General features: G+C 38.7%; 1 protein-coding gene across 3 annotated transcripts; it reads left to right on the forward strand.

The window, feature by feature from the left end:
- Positions 1–1,460: 1,460 nt before the first annotated feature.
- On the forward strand, positions 1,461–6,431 carry LOC111024495 (uncharacterized). Of its 3 annotated transcripts, none has more exons than XM_022302195.2 (4): positions 1,461–2,022; positions 2,116–2,156; positions 5,697–5,876; positions 6,004–6,431. In XM_022302195.2, the coding sequence occupies exons 3-4, from the start codon at positions 5,706–5,708 to the stop codon at positions 6,073–6,075; spliced, it is 243 nt and encodes an 80-aa protein (XP_022157887.1). In that variant the 5' UTR covers positions 1,461–2,022; positions 2,116–2,156; positions 5,697–5,705; the 3' UTR covers positions 6,076–6,431. The 3 variants fall into 3 exon arrangements, with proteins under 3 accessions (XP_022157887.1, XP_022157886.1, XP_022157885.1); XM_022302194.2 differs by having other exon boundaries at positions 1,462–2,026; XM_022302193.2 differs by lacking the exons at positions 1,461–2,022; positions 2,116–2,156 and adding an exon at positions 2,653–3,018.
- Positions 6,432–17,735: the final 11,304 nt, after the last annotated feature.

Raw genomic sequence — 17,735 nt, forward strand, 5'->3', positions numbered from 1 at the left:
AGCTCGAGCCACCCCGACCTCAAATCTGTAGAGTCGAACGTGTTTGGCACCGACCAACAAAGACCCAAACCCTTTTGGTAAGGCGTTCAAACACCCTTAGGTTCGGTTAACTGGATGATAACCTTCTGAAAATTTCTTGCTTGCCTAGGAAGCGAACTGGTTCAAGAGCTAGGAGCGTTGCCCCTGTTGTAAGTTGCTTGCGTCCGTGTCTTTGCTGTATAGACATAAATTGTGTACTGTACTTGTATGTGAAATGTTATTTTCTGATTTCCTTATTTATGGATTACTCAAATTGTGAACAGTTGTGCTGGCGTGTGTTGTACTATGCTTTGCGGATGTTCAAAGAGCATGTTAGGTATTGTTGTGAAGTTGTTGTTGAACTATTTTTTAGGAATGGGAGGAATGTTCTAAATATAAGCGTTTCATGCTAGAATATGTTGTGCGAATTACTTTGAACGATAACATATGATTATCGTTGGTTTGAAAGGAAAGCTTGCTGGGAATGATTGTTTGTTGTGGCTGAATTTGTAGAAGCATGCTAGCTAATGTGGGATTGGTGTTCAGTGTTCTAGTATTCATCCGTGTACCGTGTTTTTAAAGCTCAAGGCGCAAAAAAAAAATATTAAATAAAGGACAGGCAAGGTGCACGCTGTGGAAAAATACATTAAAATATATATACATAACATATATGGAAATAAAGGAGTTATAACACATAGTAAGATGTAAAACATATAAAAGAAATAAGATTCAAAAGGTCTTTTAACATAAAGAGTCAATGCTACACAAAAACATCAAACAATCCTAAAATAGTATGATAATTGCAAATAAAAAATATAAAGATTTAGGTCATCATAACTAAATAGGTGTGCATTTTAATTCTCTATCATTCGACTTATAGGCTGTAACGCCCCGCGTTCTCGGGTATGTTTATTTTAAGATATGATTAGTGCCTTTGAATTTTGCCCGAAGCTGATAATTTTAATTCTTGGATTTTATAATTTTGGAGTTATGATGTTGGGTAATTTAGAATTTAGTTTAATTCTGTTGGATTAGGATAATTTAAGTTCTCGAACAGTGCAGGAGACTTCTATTTAAATCTTAAATCCATGGTTTTGGGACTCTCAATTTCTATTTATTGGATTTTTATTCTTGGCATTTAGAGTTTAAGTTAACTGTTTTATTTCGGATTGTTGTGGGTTTATTTGATTTCTAAACTGAAAGTTTGGACGTGTTGTTTTGGGACTTTGTGTTACTTATTTGGGCCTCATTTAAAAATTGGGATTGGGCCATAGGTTTTAAAACAAACTAAAGAAAAAGGAATGGAATCAAATTAAAAAAAAAAAAAATGAAAACCCTAAATCTATTTTGTTATTTTTTTCTTTTCTTTTTCCTTTCTCCTTCTTCTTCTTCTTTTTCCCCTTTCTTCCCTTGTTTTCCCGCAGCCGCCGCCCCCCCCCCCCCCCCCCCCCCCCCCCCCCACCCTTATCCTTCTTGTTCTCCGGCGAAGCAGCGAACGGAGCAGTGATCTTCTTCGGCGTTCGACCCACGGCAGCACCCACGTGACGAGGCTCGACCCACGCGATTTCGGCCCCATCTGAACGGGTCCTCGTTCCGGCGGCTTCGAGCAGACCCGTGAAACGCCGTTTTGGCTGCAGCACCCCGACGATTCCATAGCAGCGGCGGTTTTCCCCAACGACCCAAGCTCCGGTGTTGCCTCCGACTGAGCAGCCGCGCTACCAGCACGCGATTAGCACGAACCCGGTGACTTCGAGCTTAAATTTTAGGCGTATTCTTTATTCTGATGATAGTTGGCGTTGACCCACACCCGTTCGTAGCTTGATTTATGATACCCACCCTCGTCATTGGTTCGACGTTGACCCACCCCTAATTGGGCCAAACCGACGTTACCCATCGCTTTCTGACATTGAATCAGCAAGCCCGAAGCCTTTCGAACTTGATCTTAGAAGCTCGAACGTTTTCGGAAGTGACCCAACCATAACCCAAGTATTTTGGCGTGGGTTCGTAGGTACCGAATCACCCAAACTTAGTTCGAAGCAAATTAAGTGTTTATAAAGTGAACTCTAACCCAAGTTTGATTGTTTTCTTTGGATTTAGGAACCTTGCGGCGAGCTTAGTACCACGTTAGGATCTTGTTTGTAAGTAGCACATGGGCGGGTGTGTGTGTTGCTGTGTGCTAATAGAAACTGTTCTTGCTGATTTTCCATTATAAGTGTGCTTCTCTTACATTTTAATTGTTGAACATGGTTGTGAGGTCGGTACTGTTATTGTAACTTGCTGTTTTTATTTGTTGGATATGTATATGGCTGGTATCCATGATTGTTGTCTGCAACTTTAAGAATTTGCTGATATTGTATGGTTGGAAGTGATTAAGATTTGTTATGTTGTGAAAAGCATGTTATGTGAAGCATGTCATAGGTTATTTGTTGAAGCATGTCATAGATCTACCTCTTTCTGGGATCCATTGGTTGAGAAGGTAAAAAAAATGCTCCAAACCTAGAAAAGTTCCCTCATTTCCAAAGGAGGAAGAGTCACTCCTCATACAAGCTACACCCTATCCAACCTGCCCACTTACTATTTATCCATCTTCAGCATGCTGAACAAAGTTGCTGATTTTCTTGATTGTATTATTAGAAATTTCCTTTGGAAGGGCAGCAGTGAGCACAAAGATTTCCATCTGGTTCGGCAAGAAACCATTCAACAAACTATTGATGAAAGAGGTCTTGGTTTATATAAGATGAAGCTGATAAACAAAGCTCTATTAGCTAAATGGACTTGGAGATACATACCTGAGAAATCAACCTTTTGGAGGAGAGTTATAGAAGCCAAGTATGGTAGATCTTTATGGAATCACAAACCGGGCTGATCATCCTTACTACAGCAAAAGAACCATGGAAATCGATCCTTCGAAGCCAGAATATGATTTTGAAACGATTGAGATTTAAATTTGGAAATTGTCAACAAACATCCTTCCGGCAAGATCCTTGGTTGAACGAAGAGGTATTAGTTCAAAGATTTCCCTTGCTGTTTAATCACACCCCTTTAAAAGGGATCAAAAGAGTTTGCCACGAAGGCTCTGATTGCTGGAACTTAAGCATAAGGAGAAACTTGAAAGAGGCATAAATTGTCAAATGGGCTTCCTTAACACATCTCCTCTCTACGTTAAGCTTTTAGTTTACTTTATGTTTCATTTCAATTTTCACTCTTTCGACAGTTTGTATCCTTGAACAATTTTGTTCCTTTTCATTATCTTAATGAGAAGTTCGTATCTTGTTCCAAAAAAAAAAAACACATCTCCTCTATACTGTCTATACTGTCCAGCTTCACACGTTGATGATTCCTTCCAATGGAAGCTTGAAACCAATGGTCTCTTCTCAACCAAGTCTCTTGTAATCGACCTCATCCAATCTCCTTCGGATTGGAAGAATCTTCTTTATGAAGCCATTTGGAGGGACCCTTATTCCACATAGGTAAAATTTTTCATTTGGTATTTGAGCCACAAAGCTATCAGCACTAATGATAAGCTTCAAAGACGAATGCCCTATTTATCCATCTCCCCTCAATGGTGTTTTTTGTGCAAAGAGAATCTGGAGACCTAGCAACATCTTTTTGTTTCCTGCAGCATCACCTCTCGCTTTTGAAAGTTTGCCATGAGGTTTAGGTCTTACCTGTAGTATTTTTTAATAGGTTAGTTCTCGTTGAGAATTAAGTTTTTAACATCTTGGTTTGAATTGTTATAGAACTTTTAACATCTTAGGATCTTTGAAGAAAAGAGGCAGTCTCCTTCAGCTCGTTTCGACATTGCTAGATTCAAAGCCTCGCAATGGAGCTCCTTATCTCCCTAATTTAAATCTTATTCCCCTAGTCTAATTTATTCTAATTGGGAAGTTTTTATGCAGTGTTTTAAGTTTTAGTTTTATTTTATGTTTCCAGTTTTTCTTTCACTCTTTTGAGAGTTTGTATCTTTAAATAATTTTGTTCTTTTTCATTGTTTCAATGAGAAGTTCGTTTCTTGTTAAAAAAAAAATTGTTATAGAACTTGTTTCTTTTATACTTGCAGCTTCATAGCAAAAAAAGAATAAGCATGCACATAGTTGTCTGAATGATTTGATCTTCATAAAATATAATAGAATATTGACTAGAAACATGATTGGTCCCATCTTAAAAAATATTGATGACAGTAATGAACGGATGATGATTCTTTAACCTAGGGTGATGTTTCTATGAGAGGCCTAATAGGAGTATAGGGAGAATATTGTTAGTAAAGGGGCAGTATTGTAATTAGTTAGGAGTATGATGGATATAAATAGGGGTATCGGGGGGAAGGAGGATATCTTGGAGAATAGTATTGTGTGAGGAACTTGAGAGAGTTCTTTGGGAGAGAGGTAGCCCTCTCGAAAGGCTATCGATATTGTAGTTTCTCTTTGATATTGCAATATAGTTACTTAGTTTCTTTTAGTATATTTGGATACCTAACAAATTGGTATCAAATGTGAGAGGCCTAATAGGAGTATATGGGGAATATTGTTTAATAAGAGCACTTTCTTTGGCCAAACATCTCTGAATGTTTAGCATGAACTCCAACACACGATCATGATCCATGTTCAGGATGAACTTGCACTGATACCAATTTGTTAGGTATCCAGATATACTAAAAGAAACTAAGTAACTATATTGCAATATCAAAGAGAAACTACAATACCAATAGCCTTCTGAGAGGGCTATCTCTCTCCTAAAGAACTTCCAAGATATCCTCCTTCTCCCCTAATACCCCTATTTATATCCATCATACCCCTAACTAATTACCATACTGCCCCTTTACTAACATACTAACAATATTCCCCCTTCCATCATACCCCTAACTAATTACCATACTGCCCCTTTACTAACATACTAACAATATTCCCCCTATACTCTTATTAGGCCTCTCACAGTTTCGAGAGCTCTAGAGTGGAACTCTAGAGTGGAAGAACCTACCTATCATTCTATAGTAAGTATGTCAAGAACTAGAACTAGAGCTTCATCTTCATCTTCATCCACACGAGCCACACCCATAGAATTGATTGATGATGAAGAGGATACCGAGAGGAAGATGCATATGGCTACAAGTAATGATGGAGAGATGAAACTAAAGACCTATTTACTGATCCTATTAAAAAAAAGACATATTTAGTGATGATGAGCTTGATCTTTAGATTTTTATTTGCAATTATCATACTATTTTAGGATTATTTTGATATTTTTGTTGAGCAGTGACACTTTATATTAAATGACATAACTTCCGAATCTTATTTGGCTTTTATATGTTATATTATATCTTATTATCTTTTTATTTTTTGTTATACCTCCTTTATTTCCATACATATCTATATAAATATATCTTTATGTAATTTTATATATAGTGTGCCCTCGAAAAAAAGGCCGCGGTTTTTTTTGCACCTTGTGCTTAAGCTTCAAAGGACTATTACGCTTTAGTGCACCTCGAGCTTTAAAAAACACGGGTTTTGATACAATTTTATTGGTTTTTGCTATTTCTAAGGGGTCGGAACTTGGGAATTTGCTAAGCTCTAGTTCGAACAAAGCTGGTGTTAGATCATTTCATATTTTCTAATTGTTGATTTTTGGTGAATTCAAAATGGCAATGTCCGAGTCTAACTGCCATTTATTTTTGCTTGTAGTTCGTAAGAATGGGGAGGAAAGCTGGTACTTTATATATAAACCCAAAAAAATTTGGCACTCTTAGCAAACCTTGCATGAAGGAAATGATATCATTCCTCAATTGCATAGCTCTTAATCAGAACAACGATGATAAGTGCACCAGAAATAAGGAACTTCTTAATACTTGCATGGATGCTCAGGTGACTCTTTTGCCACTCGTCGATATAATTCAAGAATTTCTTATGCTTTCCAATAAATTTCTTTTGTTTAGTTTAGCACTCCACAATGTGATAGTTACTTGCATTTTCTGTCTCACTTTATGTGCAGTCCAACAGAAACAGGAAACCTTGGGGAAGCATCAATTACCACTTGCAGAGGCTTAGCAGGGGAAGAAAGTAGTTTGAGATTCTATTGACAGAGTGCTCAATTAGAATTATTAGGAGGATTCAGATGACAATCTTGAGGGATTCTTTAAATTTTAAACTGACGAAGCTGCCTACAGAATTCTTTTTAGAATCGATACCCTGGTGCAATTTCTTGACATAAGTGTTATCATACTTAGTGTATTTCCTAAGGCATTTTTAGCTGGGAAATTTGGGTGAGTTTGTTGCTTCTTTATGATCAAATATTTAAGTGATTAAGAATATCTTATATCAGGGGATAAAGAGTTCTGGTTTTTAGTCTACGATCTTTCCTCAACAAGAGGTTTCATATAAAAACAAATAAATAAATAGTCTACATATTTTTGGTGTGAATTGTTGAAGCCTGCAGCTGACTGTTATTTTATGATATTAGTTGAGGGACAAGTCAATGAGCCTAAACTCTCACTCTTATAGAAAAGAGGATGTGAGAGGCGGGGGAATATTGTTAGTATGATAGTAAAGGGGCAGTATGGTAATTAGTTAGGGGTATGATGTATATAAATAGGGGTATTAGGGGAGAAGGAAGATATCTTGGAGAACAGTATTGTATAATGTAAGAGACCTAACAGGAGTATAGGGGGAATATTGTTAGTATGTTTGTAAAGGGACAGTATGGTAATTAGTTAGGGGTATGATGGATATAAATAGGAGTATTAGGGGAGGAGGATATCTTGGAGAATAGTATTGTGTGAGGAACTTGAGATAGTTCTTTGGGAGAGAGATAGCCCTCTCAAGAGGTTATCGATATTATAGTTTCTCTTTGACATTGCAATATAGTTTCTTAGTTTCTTTTAGTATATCAATTTCAACTTGCAGACTAAATCCTCATCAGTAATTCAAAATTGTGATTAACGTAGTTATATTTTCCTATCATACAATAAATTAAGGGTTGAGCATAATAGTTATGATGGGGCGGTATTAAACGCTCTTTATTCTCTAGTTTTCCAACTCCGTAGCGTGTGCAGACAGCTACCATGGATCAAGGTAAGAGGGGTGAGGGTAACTAGCAGATACATTTGCTTTTGGAATCACAGTTTAATATTTAGCGGTAACCTACCAAAGATATTTGATGTTTTACGAGTTTTTTTGGCGTCAAATGTGGATTGTATGGTTCTTCTGCATAGTAAGTTGATTGTGTTATATACTTGCGGTTTAACAAGTCCAAGTCTATCGACTTATTTTGACTTGGTTAATGAATTAGTCTATTTGTTATTTTTCTGGTTGGTTTAATTATTGAATTAGTGTTTTAGGATTGATTAATTATTTTCATTTTCTTGTAAAGGCTATAAATAGCTATTTCTTAAACTTTGTTGGTAGCTTTTGAACTTTAATGAATTGGAGGGAATTTAGAGAGTTTGGAGGATTCCTTATTTTTGGCCATGGAGGTTTCTACTTGGTTTGTAGTCAAATTAATGTGGGAGTTCACTTTCTCAAGTTTTGGGATGAATTTCCCCAATTCTATGACATGGGCTTAAATCTGCTGTAACAATGCTTGTATATATGCGTAGCAACACTTTTAGGTCCTTTTATTTCAAGGGATCGGTATGGAGTAATGAGAACGAACAATTTTTATTTCCTTTAATCGTGGCTACGAAAATTTGATCGGATCTATTGTGTTTCTCTATTTGTGGTCTCAATTTCTCATTTGTTATTTTGTAATTTTTACCCTCGCTTTCAAGGGCCAATGTAAATAGCAAAGGATGTGTTCAAATCATGATGACCACCTATTTAGGATTTAATATCTTACGAGTTCCTTTGACATTCAAATGTTGTGAAGTCAGGTATTCTTCCATGAGATTAGTTGAGGTGCGTGCAATCGGAAAAAAAAAAATTTACCCTCTCATTTAGTGGGACTTATAACATAGTTATTACCATATTTACTATTTCTATTTCTACCCTCTTTGTTTACACTCTCTTTAGTAAAAATAAGCATTTTAATATTTTATCTAATGTTTATAGAATTACAAATTCCTATTTAATTTATTAACTATTTAACTTTGATCTGTTAAAATGGAACATTTTTATTATATATTATTAAAGAAATAAAATTGATTTATGATTTTTAAATGTAAAGATAAGATAGAATTTTTTAAAATTAAAATAAAATTTTAATTTCGTTGAACTAATTCTTCTATATTGTAAACTCATGATTTAATTTTATTTTGTTATTATTGATTAATACTAGTTAAATTGTGAAAATATAATTCATTATTATCAAATATTAGGGTTAAGTACACAAGTTAACCCTTCTCTCAAGTCCTAGAATATCAAATATCAAAAAGGAAATTGCTGCTATTTAGGGGCCATTCCATAAACGTATTATCCTATTTCAAATTCATCTAAAAAAGATCCTTCAAGAATTTGAATCCGTTTGGTTTCTGTTTTCCAAAATTTTATTTTTTCTTTTAATATTCAACTTTTTTTTTCTCATGCTTATCTCTAAAAAATTTATTTCTTACTCTAAAATTTGTTTATTCCTAAATTTCTTCCTACAAACTTTATTTTTCTCTCTCTAAAATTTTTATATTTTAAATATTTATTATTATTTGTCTCTCTCCAAATTTTTTTGTATTTTACTTTTTAATTTTTTTTTGTCTAACAGACCATTTTCAGTTGTGTCTCTAAAAATTTGATATTTGTCCTAATTTTTCTCTGTAAAATTTTGTCTTTTATAACTTTTCTTTCTCTTTGTAATCTATTTTTTCCTCCGAAAATTATATCTTATTTTTCGTTCAATTTTCTTTCACGGTAACTTGTGTTTATCTCTGTATTTATTTATTTTATCTAAAAACTATATTTTGAATCTTTTTCTCTAATTTTTTCTTTTTTTGTCATTAACTTTTCATTCACTATTTTTTTTTCAAAAATCTTATTATCTATCTCTCTAGAATTTATCTTCCAAAAGTTTATTTACATCTCTATTTTTACGTGGGAATGACAAAAATTTCTGCAGGGTTGGATCCAAAAATGCATGTCCTGACCCTGTTCTTGTCCTCGATTCCATTTTTAAAAATTATATTACACTTTTTTTATACTTAAATTCTAAAAATAATTAAAAACAATTATAAAACCGATAATTTTTCTCAAGAACATCTCTCTCGGACCGAAGAACGAGGTGGAGACGGGGACTAAAAATTTTCACGAGTACGAGAATGAGGGAGAGCATTCTCACTCACACCCACACCATTGTCATCCCTACCCTACATAAAATTTTCTAACACTTTAAAAACAAAAAAAAAACTAAAAATGGTTAGCAAACACGTTTAGAAAGAAGAAAAAGCAAAAAGCAAAAACAAAAATGGTTATCAAATGGACTCTAAATAACCTATTCAATTTTCTGTTTTTGGTTAAAACCATTTTGAAATCCTACGTAAATTTAAAAAAAAAAGTTTTCAAAGACTGATTTTTGTTTTTCAAAATCTAAAGGTCCTTGATAATAATTTCGTTTTTGGTTTTAAGTTTTTTAAAAATAGGGTTGTTTGGTAACCTATTCAAAATTTTGTATTTTGTTTTTCAAAAACCATTTTAAAAAATCCTATGTAAATTAAAAAAAAAAAAAAGTAGTTTTCAAAAACTGATGTGTTTTTCAAAAATCTTAATCATTTGTATCATTTTCTTATGCGGCTGAGCTCACCAACATCATGTGTGGTGGTTTGAGGCAAAAAAGGTGTTGCACCTTGAGGAGTAATTGAGGTTCCTAAGAATGAAGGGGACGGAGACTTCGGCCGAAGAAGTGGTGATTTGGGCCGATAAAGAAATCTGACTCCGTCCAATCCAAAATTCCACCGCCTGCTGCCATTATGCAGACAATTGGAGAATCAAAGATTAAAGGGAGGAAGACGTTAGATAAGAACTCTAATAATCTATCCCTTTTAATACTTATTAGTATATTTTGGCCATATACTTTGTAATATCAAAAAAAATATATTACTTATATGAAGTATATTTTGGTTATATGCTCCATAAATCTTGTAATGTTAAATCATACTTTAGTGGTGTTGACGACGAATTTCGGCGAGGTCCACGTGTCTTCCAGAAGCATATATTGTCGAAGGGCAAATGACGCGGTGCCTGCCTAAATACTTCAACGGTTAAGTCAGTAATAAGAGCAAGAAGGAAATAGGAGTAGACACCTTAGGTTTTAGCGATATACTTTTCACTTGGTAGTGAAGGTGTCCTTCCCTTTTATAGGCGTGAATGGCCGAGTAGGAAGGACGGTGGTTAGAGGTGCAGGGGCACGTTGGGCTGTACGAGGCTCTGACGGAGGGGGGCAAACACTTCCGACAATCAGCGAGTGGCTCCTCCGTCTGTCAGTTTGTCCCCCTGCAACTGCACGTCGTAGGCTGCAGCCCTCGACATCCTACTTGTACAACTTTGGAGGACACGCTCGTACGCACGCTATCGTCTAGGATCTCGTATCTCGTTATGCTCCCTAATGCTTGACGCGTGTCCTGCTCGGATCTCTCCTTCAACAAATGGTATTGTTTGTAAATAGCTTATGGTATTATGAATGTGATGTAGTTTCTCATATGGAATAGTATATTGCATATACTTTGTAATAAAAATTATATATTATATAACCTAATAGTTTTCTATATACCAATAAAATATAGGCATTGTATAACATATTGGACATGAATTATCATACTATAGTTTAGATTAAAATGTATATATTTATATAACTATAGCCAGAAAACTAATGATCGTCAAAAAAGTGAAATAAGATGTCGGAAAGATTAATGGGTCGTGAAACGACGTCGGAAAGATAAAGCTTAAGCTTGAACATAAATGTCACTAGAACTTGAACGAAATCTTGTGCTTGCGTAAAAATAGAGATTTTGTAATTCAATAAGAAAAACTAAACACAGCAAAGAAGTAATATCTCAACGTTCCATAACAATAATTATCCTACTTTTCGTATATTATAGGCTTGATATCCATTCAATTAAAATGGCCCAATCTTTATTTGTTAAATAAAGATCTCCAAATAAATATTTCTCAAATAATTATCTTTGAAACACTTTTTTCCTAGACATAATAAAATTCAAACGACAGTACTCAAAATAATAATAATAATAATAAAATTCAAACGACATTTTCCACTAAATAAACTCAGCAGTGAGTTTTGAGAGTTAGCAAATTAATGAATGAGCCATAATTTAATAATTTCCAATAATATTGAATTAATAATTAAACTCAGTTATTTAATTAATCTATGTTCATTAATCTCAAAGTTATTCATACTCACTTCTCTCTCTAAATCTCCTCAAATTCCACTTATTTTTCTCCCATCTCTTCAAGCCACCCTCCTATTTTTTCTTCTTTTTTTCTTTTTTCTCTTTCTTTATCCTTTTAATGTCTTTATTTAAGTTAAAATGAATTAGGAAATAAACAAGGAAAAGAATAGGAAAAGTTTGAATAAGATTGTTGTCAATTTATTCGTAAAAGTTAATTATAAAATTAATGACTTTATCTTTAATTATATTACTAATATTGAAATTTCAAAAGTTATACGGTTAAATAATCATGTTTAGAAAAATAAAATATATTAAAATTAATAATTAGATGGATTCATGAAATGACTTGATTAGAAAAAAATGACATGACAAAAATGTGAAAGTTTAAATATAAAAATATTTTGTCAATTTATTGTTAAAAATAATTACAAATTTATCTCTCACAAATAAATTAAAAACATCTGCTAACTATTGGAAAATATTTTTGGATGATTTTACTTCTTTATAAATTTTTAAATTTATAAAATATGTCTCTCACAATTCATTATTAATAACTATTAAATTATATTAATTTAATTTAAATCATGAAAGGTAATAGGAGAAGTTTTGTTGTAACTTGAATAATTATAACCTTTAATTATATTTAATTTTTGAATATGAAAAGTATGAGAATTTTAAGAGTTTTGAACTCTTTTATTTTCTACCCCTATAAAATGATTTTTTCCTCTAATTTTGAACAATGATTTAAGCTATACAAAATTAATGAAATTTTAATAAAAATAACTTTATATTATAATTTGTAACCATTTTATTTTCTTATATATATATTTATACTTTAAAGTACAAAATTTCACGAGGCATGTTTTGCTAACTAGAATATATAAAAGTGGCTATAGAGATAAATTTTCTCTCTCTATTTTGCCCTTTCAATTTGAACATTTTTATTATTATTTTAGTGATAATTTTGTCCAAATATAAATCTTTCTCTTCCTCCCTCTGCCACTTCCCCTTTAATTTTTCTCTCTCTCTTTTTTTTTTCTTTTTTCATTTTGTTTCAAAATAAGTTATCTCCACCCTCGCCAAATCTGTTTTTCTCAAATTAATTTTCTGTCTATGAAGACCTCTTTCTCTTAATCTTTTCATTATTTTTCTTTCTCATTCACCCTGAATTAATTCTTTCTCTGCCCATCCAAATTTTTACCAAAGTTAATTCAAATCTTGCAATTAAAATATTAAAATATAAAAAATCTTGTCATGCGTTTAATTTTAGAATATTAAAAGGGTGTAGAATCTCAAAAGTTTTGTAAGGTCTCCCTTTTTTTAAAACTATAAAAAGAACTATTTTCACTCATTTCCAACTACAATTTGAGGTTTCTTTCTTCTTCTTTTCTACTTTTTTTTTTTTTTCATTTTTTCTCTTTCACAATCTTATCATTTTAATTCTAATTCTTCGTAACAACATTGTTGGGGAGAGGTAAATATTATGTGTTTATGCAAGGATATGCACAACAGTGTATTCCAGATTGCAGCTCGAACTCGGCCTCCGGACCGATCTGAATCCTTGGGCAGACCTGCACAAAAAGATGAGCACTCCGACGATCAAGTCAGTATAGGTCAGATTCCCAATTTAGTTCGAAGCCAGAAATCATCGTACATGATCGTGGAGTGAAGTCCTCTACTTATGGGTGGTAGTCCCGCTAATCTCGCAACGGTTACACCCGGTAATCTCGGGATCGTCGGTTACACCCGGTAATCTCGGGACCGACGATTATGCCCGATAATCACGCCGCCGACTGTAGTTCGCATCGGCCCCCACCGAGCTTCCCGGTAGGTCGGACCTCGGCCAGGTTCACCTCGGCCCTCATACTTAGCATCTGTCAACGCTAGTAGTGGTGATCTCGGTCGTCCGAGCTGGGCATGACTTATGAGCCATCTTGGAGCACCAATAGGGGTCCTCCACGTGTCCAGGGTATTCTCTTCCCCAAACATTGGCCCCTTCTCTGTCTGGTCCGATCTCGACCTGGCAGAGAAGTTCATTCGATTCGCTTTGGACGCGTGGCGACTTCCTATTCGTGGGAAAATATAACCGTCGCGGAAGATTTATCGTCGGAATATTCAAATATTCCGACGCTTCGAATCTAAGAGAGGATCCTAGCCGCTCGTTAATTACGCGTGTACGGTGGGGAAATTCTTCCGACGGGCTATAAATGCCCCCAATTCTTCAGGTCATACCTTACGTTCCCTGAATTCTTGGAGTTCGACCTGAAGGCAGCTCGAACCCTTGGTAGGTCGATCTCTTCCCTCACTTTCTCTTTCGAACGTAGTTGCCATGTCGTCCTCTTTTAGCAGCAACTTAGGATCCGATGAGGACTTAGCTCGTAGGTTAGAGTTCGAGCTCGAGGAGATAGAAAACTTTAGACTCTCCGATGACGGGGAGGATAGCGACGCCTCCACCTCAGGTCAGGGTTTGGAATACCCTTCTAGGATACCTGAGCACTACCTCGGATCCCTTCGTAGGGGGTTCGCTATCCCTGAGAACATCCTCCTCAGGCTTCCGGAGGAGGGGGAGAGAGCTGACAATCCTCCAGAGGGATGGTCACTCTCTACTTCAAAATGTTCGAGTACGGCCTCAGACTTCCCATTCACCCTTTTGTCCAAGAATTTCTCTTCCGGACTGGGTTGGCTCCGGCTCAAGTGGCCCCCAATGGGTGGGGTGTCATTTTCGCTTTGGCCATCCTTTTTTGGCTACGAGCTCGGGATAGTGAGGAGGCCGAGCTGTTGGACGTAGACCAGCTCCTCGCGTGCTTCGAAGCGAAAAGGATAGCTAAGAAGCCTGGTCGGTTCTATATGTGCGCAAGGAAAGGCGCAGGCGGTATAGTTAAGGGGTCGACCTCCATCAAGGGATGGGTGAGGAAGTGGTTCTACGCTTCTGGGGAATGGCTCGCAAAGGACGAGTCAGGTCGTTCCTTCTTTGATGTCCCCACTAGGTTTGGGAACCTAGGTACGAAGTAGTTTTTGCTTTTTGTAATTTTCTTTTCTGTCATTCAGGTCTAACTCGGATTTTGTCTTCGTGTAGTTTCAATCCGACCAGTCCCCGAGCTTACGCAAGCCTCCTTCGACACGTTGAAATATTGCAAGGAGCGCTTTTCGAGGGGTAGGAAGGTCGGAACCCTGGTGACCGACGAGCTGCTGCTTGAGTCCGGGCTGCTAGATTACAACCCTGCAGTTCGTCCCATCGAATCCTCAAGGCCGAACTCCGAAGTTGGTATGCCGAGCTTGCTTCCCCCCTTTTTCCTCTAACCTTGCGTTGACCCCTGTTTTTATTTTGTAGCCATGGTTTGCGGATTTGCAAGCAGCGTGAAGCGCAAGTCCAAAGGCCGAGCCCATGCTCTTGAGGCCGCCCAGAGTTCGAAACCTGCAACCCCTGCCGTGGCAGGGCCTGCCTCGGAAGATCCAGCCCCAGTGATCGAGCTGGAGTCTTCTGGGGGTCCCTCGAGGGAGAAGCGCCCCAGGGATCAGACCGAGGCGGTGGACGCCCTGCCTTTGGGCGAGGAGGTGAGGGAGGAAGTCCCTCTGAAGCGAAGGAGGAAGAAAAAGAAGACGATCTCCCCCTTGGAGGTCGGAGCTTGCGGGGTCTTGCCTGCGAGTTTCGCAGATCGGGTGGACGATCCTGAGGCCAGGATGGGCGGGACGTCCGACGTGACGGCACGGTTCAGAGTTCAGCCGTCAAGTGCCGGGGTGAGGGACCAGGTGTCCCGCATCTCGGCTGCAAGTTTGAACCGTTGCCTAAGGAGGGCGTCTAAATTTGTGAGCGACCCAGGGTCCGTTCTGCAGAGGACCATCGACTACGCCGCTGAGGTAAAACTGGTGTCCATTTTGGCTCAATTTACCTAACAGGTAGCTCGGTCTAACTTTCTTCTTTGTACCTTTTCTCAGGCGTTTGTTGCTTCCATTCAATCGGCTCTGGCCGTAAAGGTCGAGCCGGATGGGAGGGAAGTTCTGGCAGCGAGGGAGAAAGAGGAGTTCTCTGCTGCCTTGGAGGCTGCTTCCTCCACCATGAAGGATGAGCTGCTGAAGGCTCACTCTGAGGTGGAGATTTTGAAGGCCGAGGTGGAGACCCAGGCCGAGCTGCTGAAGAAGGAAGAGGACAGGCGCAAGGCCCAACTCCGAGCTGCCCACGCTATCACCAGGGGCTTGGAGAAGGAGAAGTTCCAACTCCTGAAGGAGACGGACGACATGCTCCAGGCGCTTGAAGCGAAGGACAAGGAGCTGGAGCATGCGACTGCCGAGTTGGAGACGGCGAAGGAGCGTCTCAGCAATGGAGTCCTACTAGAGGAATCGTTTAGGCAGCATCCTGACTTCGATGGATTTGCCAAGGACTTCTCTGACGCGGGCTTCAAGTTCCTCATGAAGGGCATTGCTTCCGACATGCCTGACCTTCAGATCGATCTCAGCGGTCTGAAAAAGAGGTATGCCGAGAAGTGGGCGTCTGGGCTTGGCGGCACCCCTGGCCCCCAAGCGTTGGTGGATCAGTATGTCAGAGATCTGGACTCTGACTACTCTGATCTCGAAGAGGACCAGGCCGGCACCACACAGGAGGGCGCTCCTCAGGCGGACTCTTAGGCGATCATCCTTCATGAGGCTTTTCTCTGCCTCTCTTCTCTTCCTTTTTTGTTTGTAAGTGTCAAGGCAGAGCTGCAAGGTCAATAAGCCTTGGCTTTGCTCTTCATTCAATAAAGAGGCTCCCATTTGTTTCTACTTTGTTGTTGGCAACCTCTTTTCTTTGCTTTTTCTTTGAACTGCAGTCAATGTCACCTCGTACCTCTTACTTTTGAGGTCGCGCCTTTAATTAAAATAATTTGAAAGTTTGAATTTGAATCTCTGTCTAGCATTCAATGCATTGCACCAACTCTGGATTTTTTAACATCGCCCCCTTAACTTAAAAACGCTAAAAGGCTAAAATCCTAAGTCCGTAGTTATTCTTCACATCGCTCCTCGTACCCCCAAGTTCGGAGGCTTGACCATTTTGAACTTTTCACATCGTCCCTTTACCTTGAAGGTAGGTTTGAATTTTAAGTTCATGAGCGGTTTCGGCATCGCACCTCGTACCCTTAGGTTTTGGAGGATTGAATTTGAACCGACTGTTGGAATGCGACCGCGTGGGAGTCCGTGGCCCCCATTTAATTTCTGGTCGAACTCGGAATCATGAAATTAAATCATCACATTTATTCCGATCATAATTCTTGTGGAACAGTGTTTACAGACCCATTGAAAACCCTTCCGGTGTTTCAAGGATAATAACGCTTCAGGTGCTCCGCGTTCCACGGGTGCGCAAGGACGTCTCCTTGCAGATCGGCCAACACGTACGTCCCAGGTCGGACTATGCCCTTGACCTCAAACGGGCCCTCCCAGGCCGGATCAAGGGCACCCACATGTGTTTGGACCCTCCTTAAGACCAGATGTCCGACCTGAAAGGCCCGAGGTCGAACGCGGGCATTGTAATGTCTGGCCATTCTGCCCTGATATTCCACCAGGCGTAGCTGGGCCATTGCTCTTCTTTCTTCCAACAAGTCGAGGTTGAGGAGCAGCTCTTCCTCATTTGCCGTAGGCTCGTAATGCTCTACTCTGTCAGATGGCATGCCAATCTCAACCGGGACTACAGCTTCGGATCCGAAGGCCAGGGAGAACGGGGTCTCACCCGTCGATTCTCTTTGGGTGGTCCGGTACGACCATGGAACCTCTGGTAGCTCCTCGGCCCACCTGCCTTTCTTGGAGTCCAATCTAAGTTTGATGCCACGCTTGATGATCTTGTTGACTGCCTCCACCTGCCCATTTGCTTGCGGATGTGCGGGGGACGAGCTAAGGTGACTTATGCCAAGCTTGCTGCAAAAGTCTTTGAACTTGGCGTTGTCAAACTGCTTCCCATTGTCTGTCACAATGGCCTGCGGTATACCAAAGCGACATATGATATTTGTCCATACGAAGGACGTGACTCTGGATTCCGTTATGTGGGAGAGCGCCTCGGCCTCGGCCCACTTGGTGAAGTAATCCACAGCAACCACAGCGAACTTGGTCTGGCCCTTGCCCAAAGGGAAAAGACCAATGATATCTACCCCCCACTACGCGAATGGCCACGGGGCCGAGATGGGGGTGAGCAGCTCGGGGGGTTGGTGGATTATAGTTCCGTAGCGTTGGCAATTGTCGCCAGTTCTAACGAACTTCTTGGCGTCCTGGCTGAGGGTCGGCCAATAGTATCCTTGTCGGATCACTTTGGCTGACAGCGACCGGGCGCCTGAGTGATTGCCGCACACTCCTTCGTGGATCTCTCTGAGGACGTACAGGCCCTCTTTAGGGGTTAGGCATCTCAATAGAGGCAGGGAAAAGCCGCGTCGGTACAATG

The sequence above is a fragment of the Momordica charantia genome, assembly GCF_013281855.1.
Source record: "Momordica charantia cultivar OHB3-1 chromosome 3 unlocalized genomic scaffold, Mcharantia_2.0 BLBB01000003.1, whole genome shotgun sequence".
In the NCBI taxonomy this organism is placed as follows: Eukaryota; Viridiplantae; Streptophyta; class Magnoliopsida; order Cucurbitales; family Cucurbitaceae; genus Momordica; species Momordica charantia.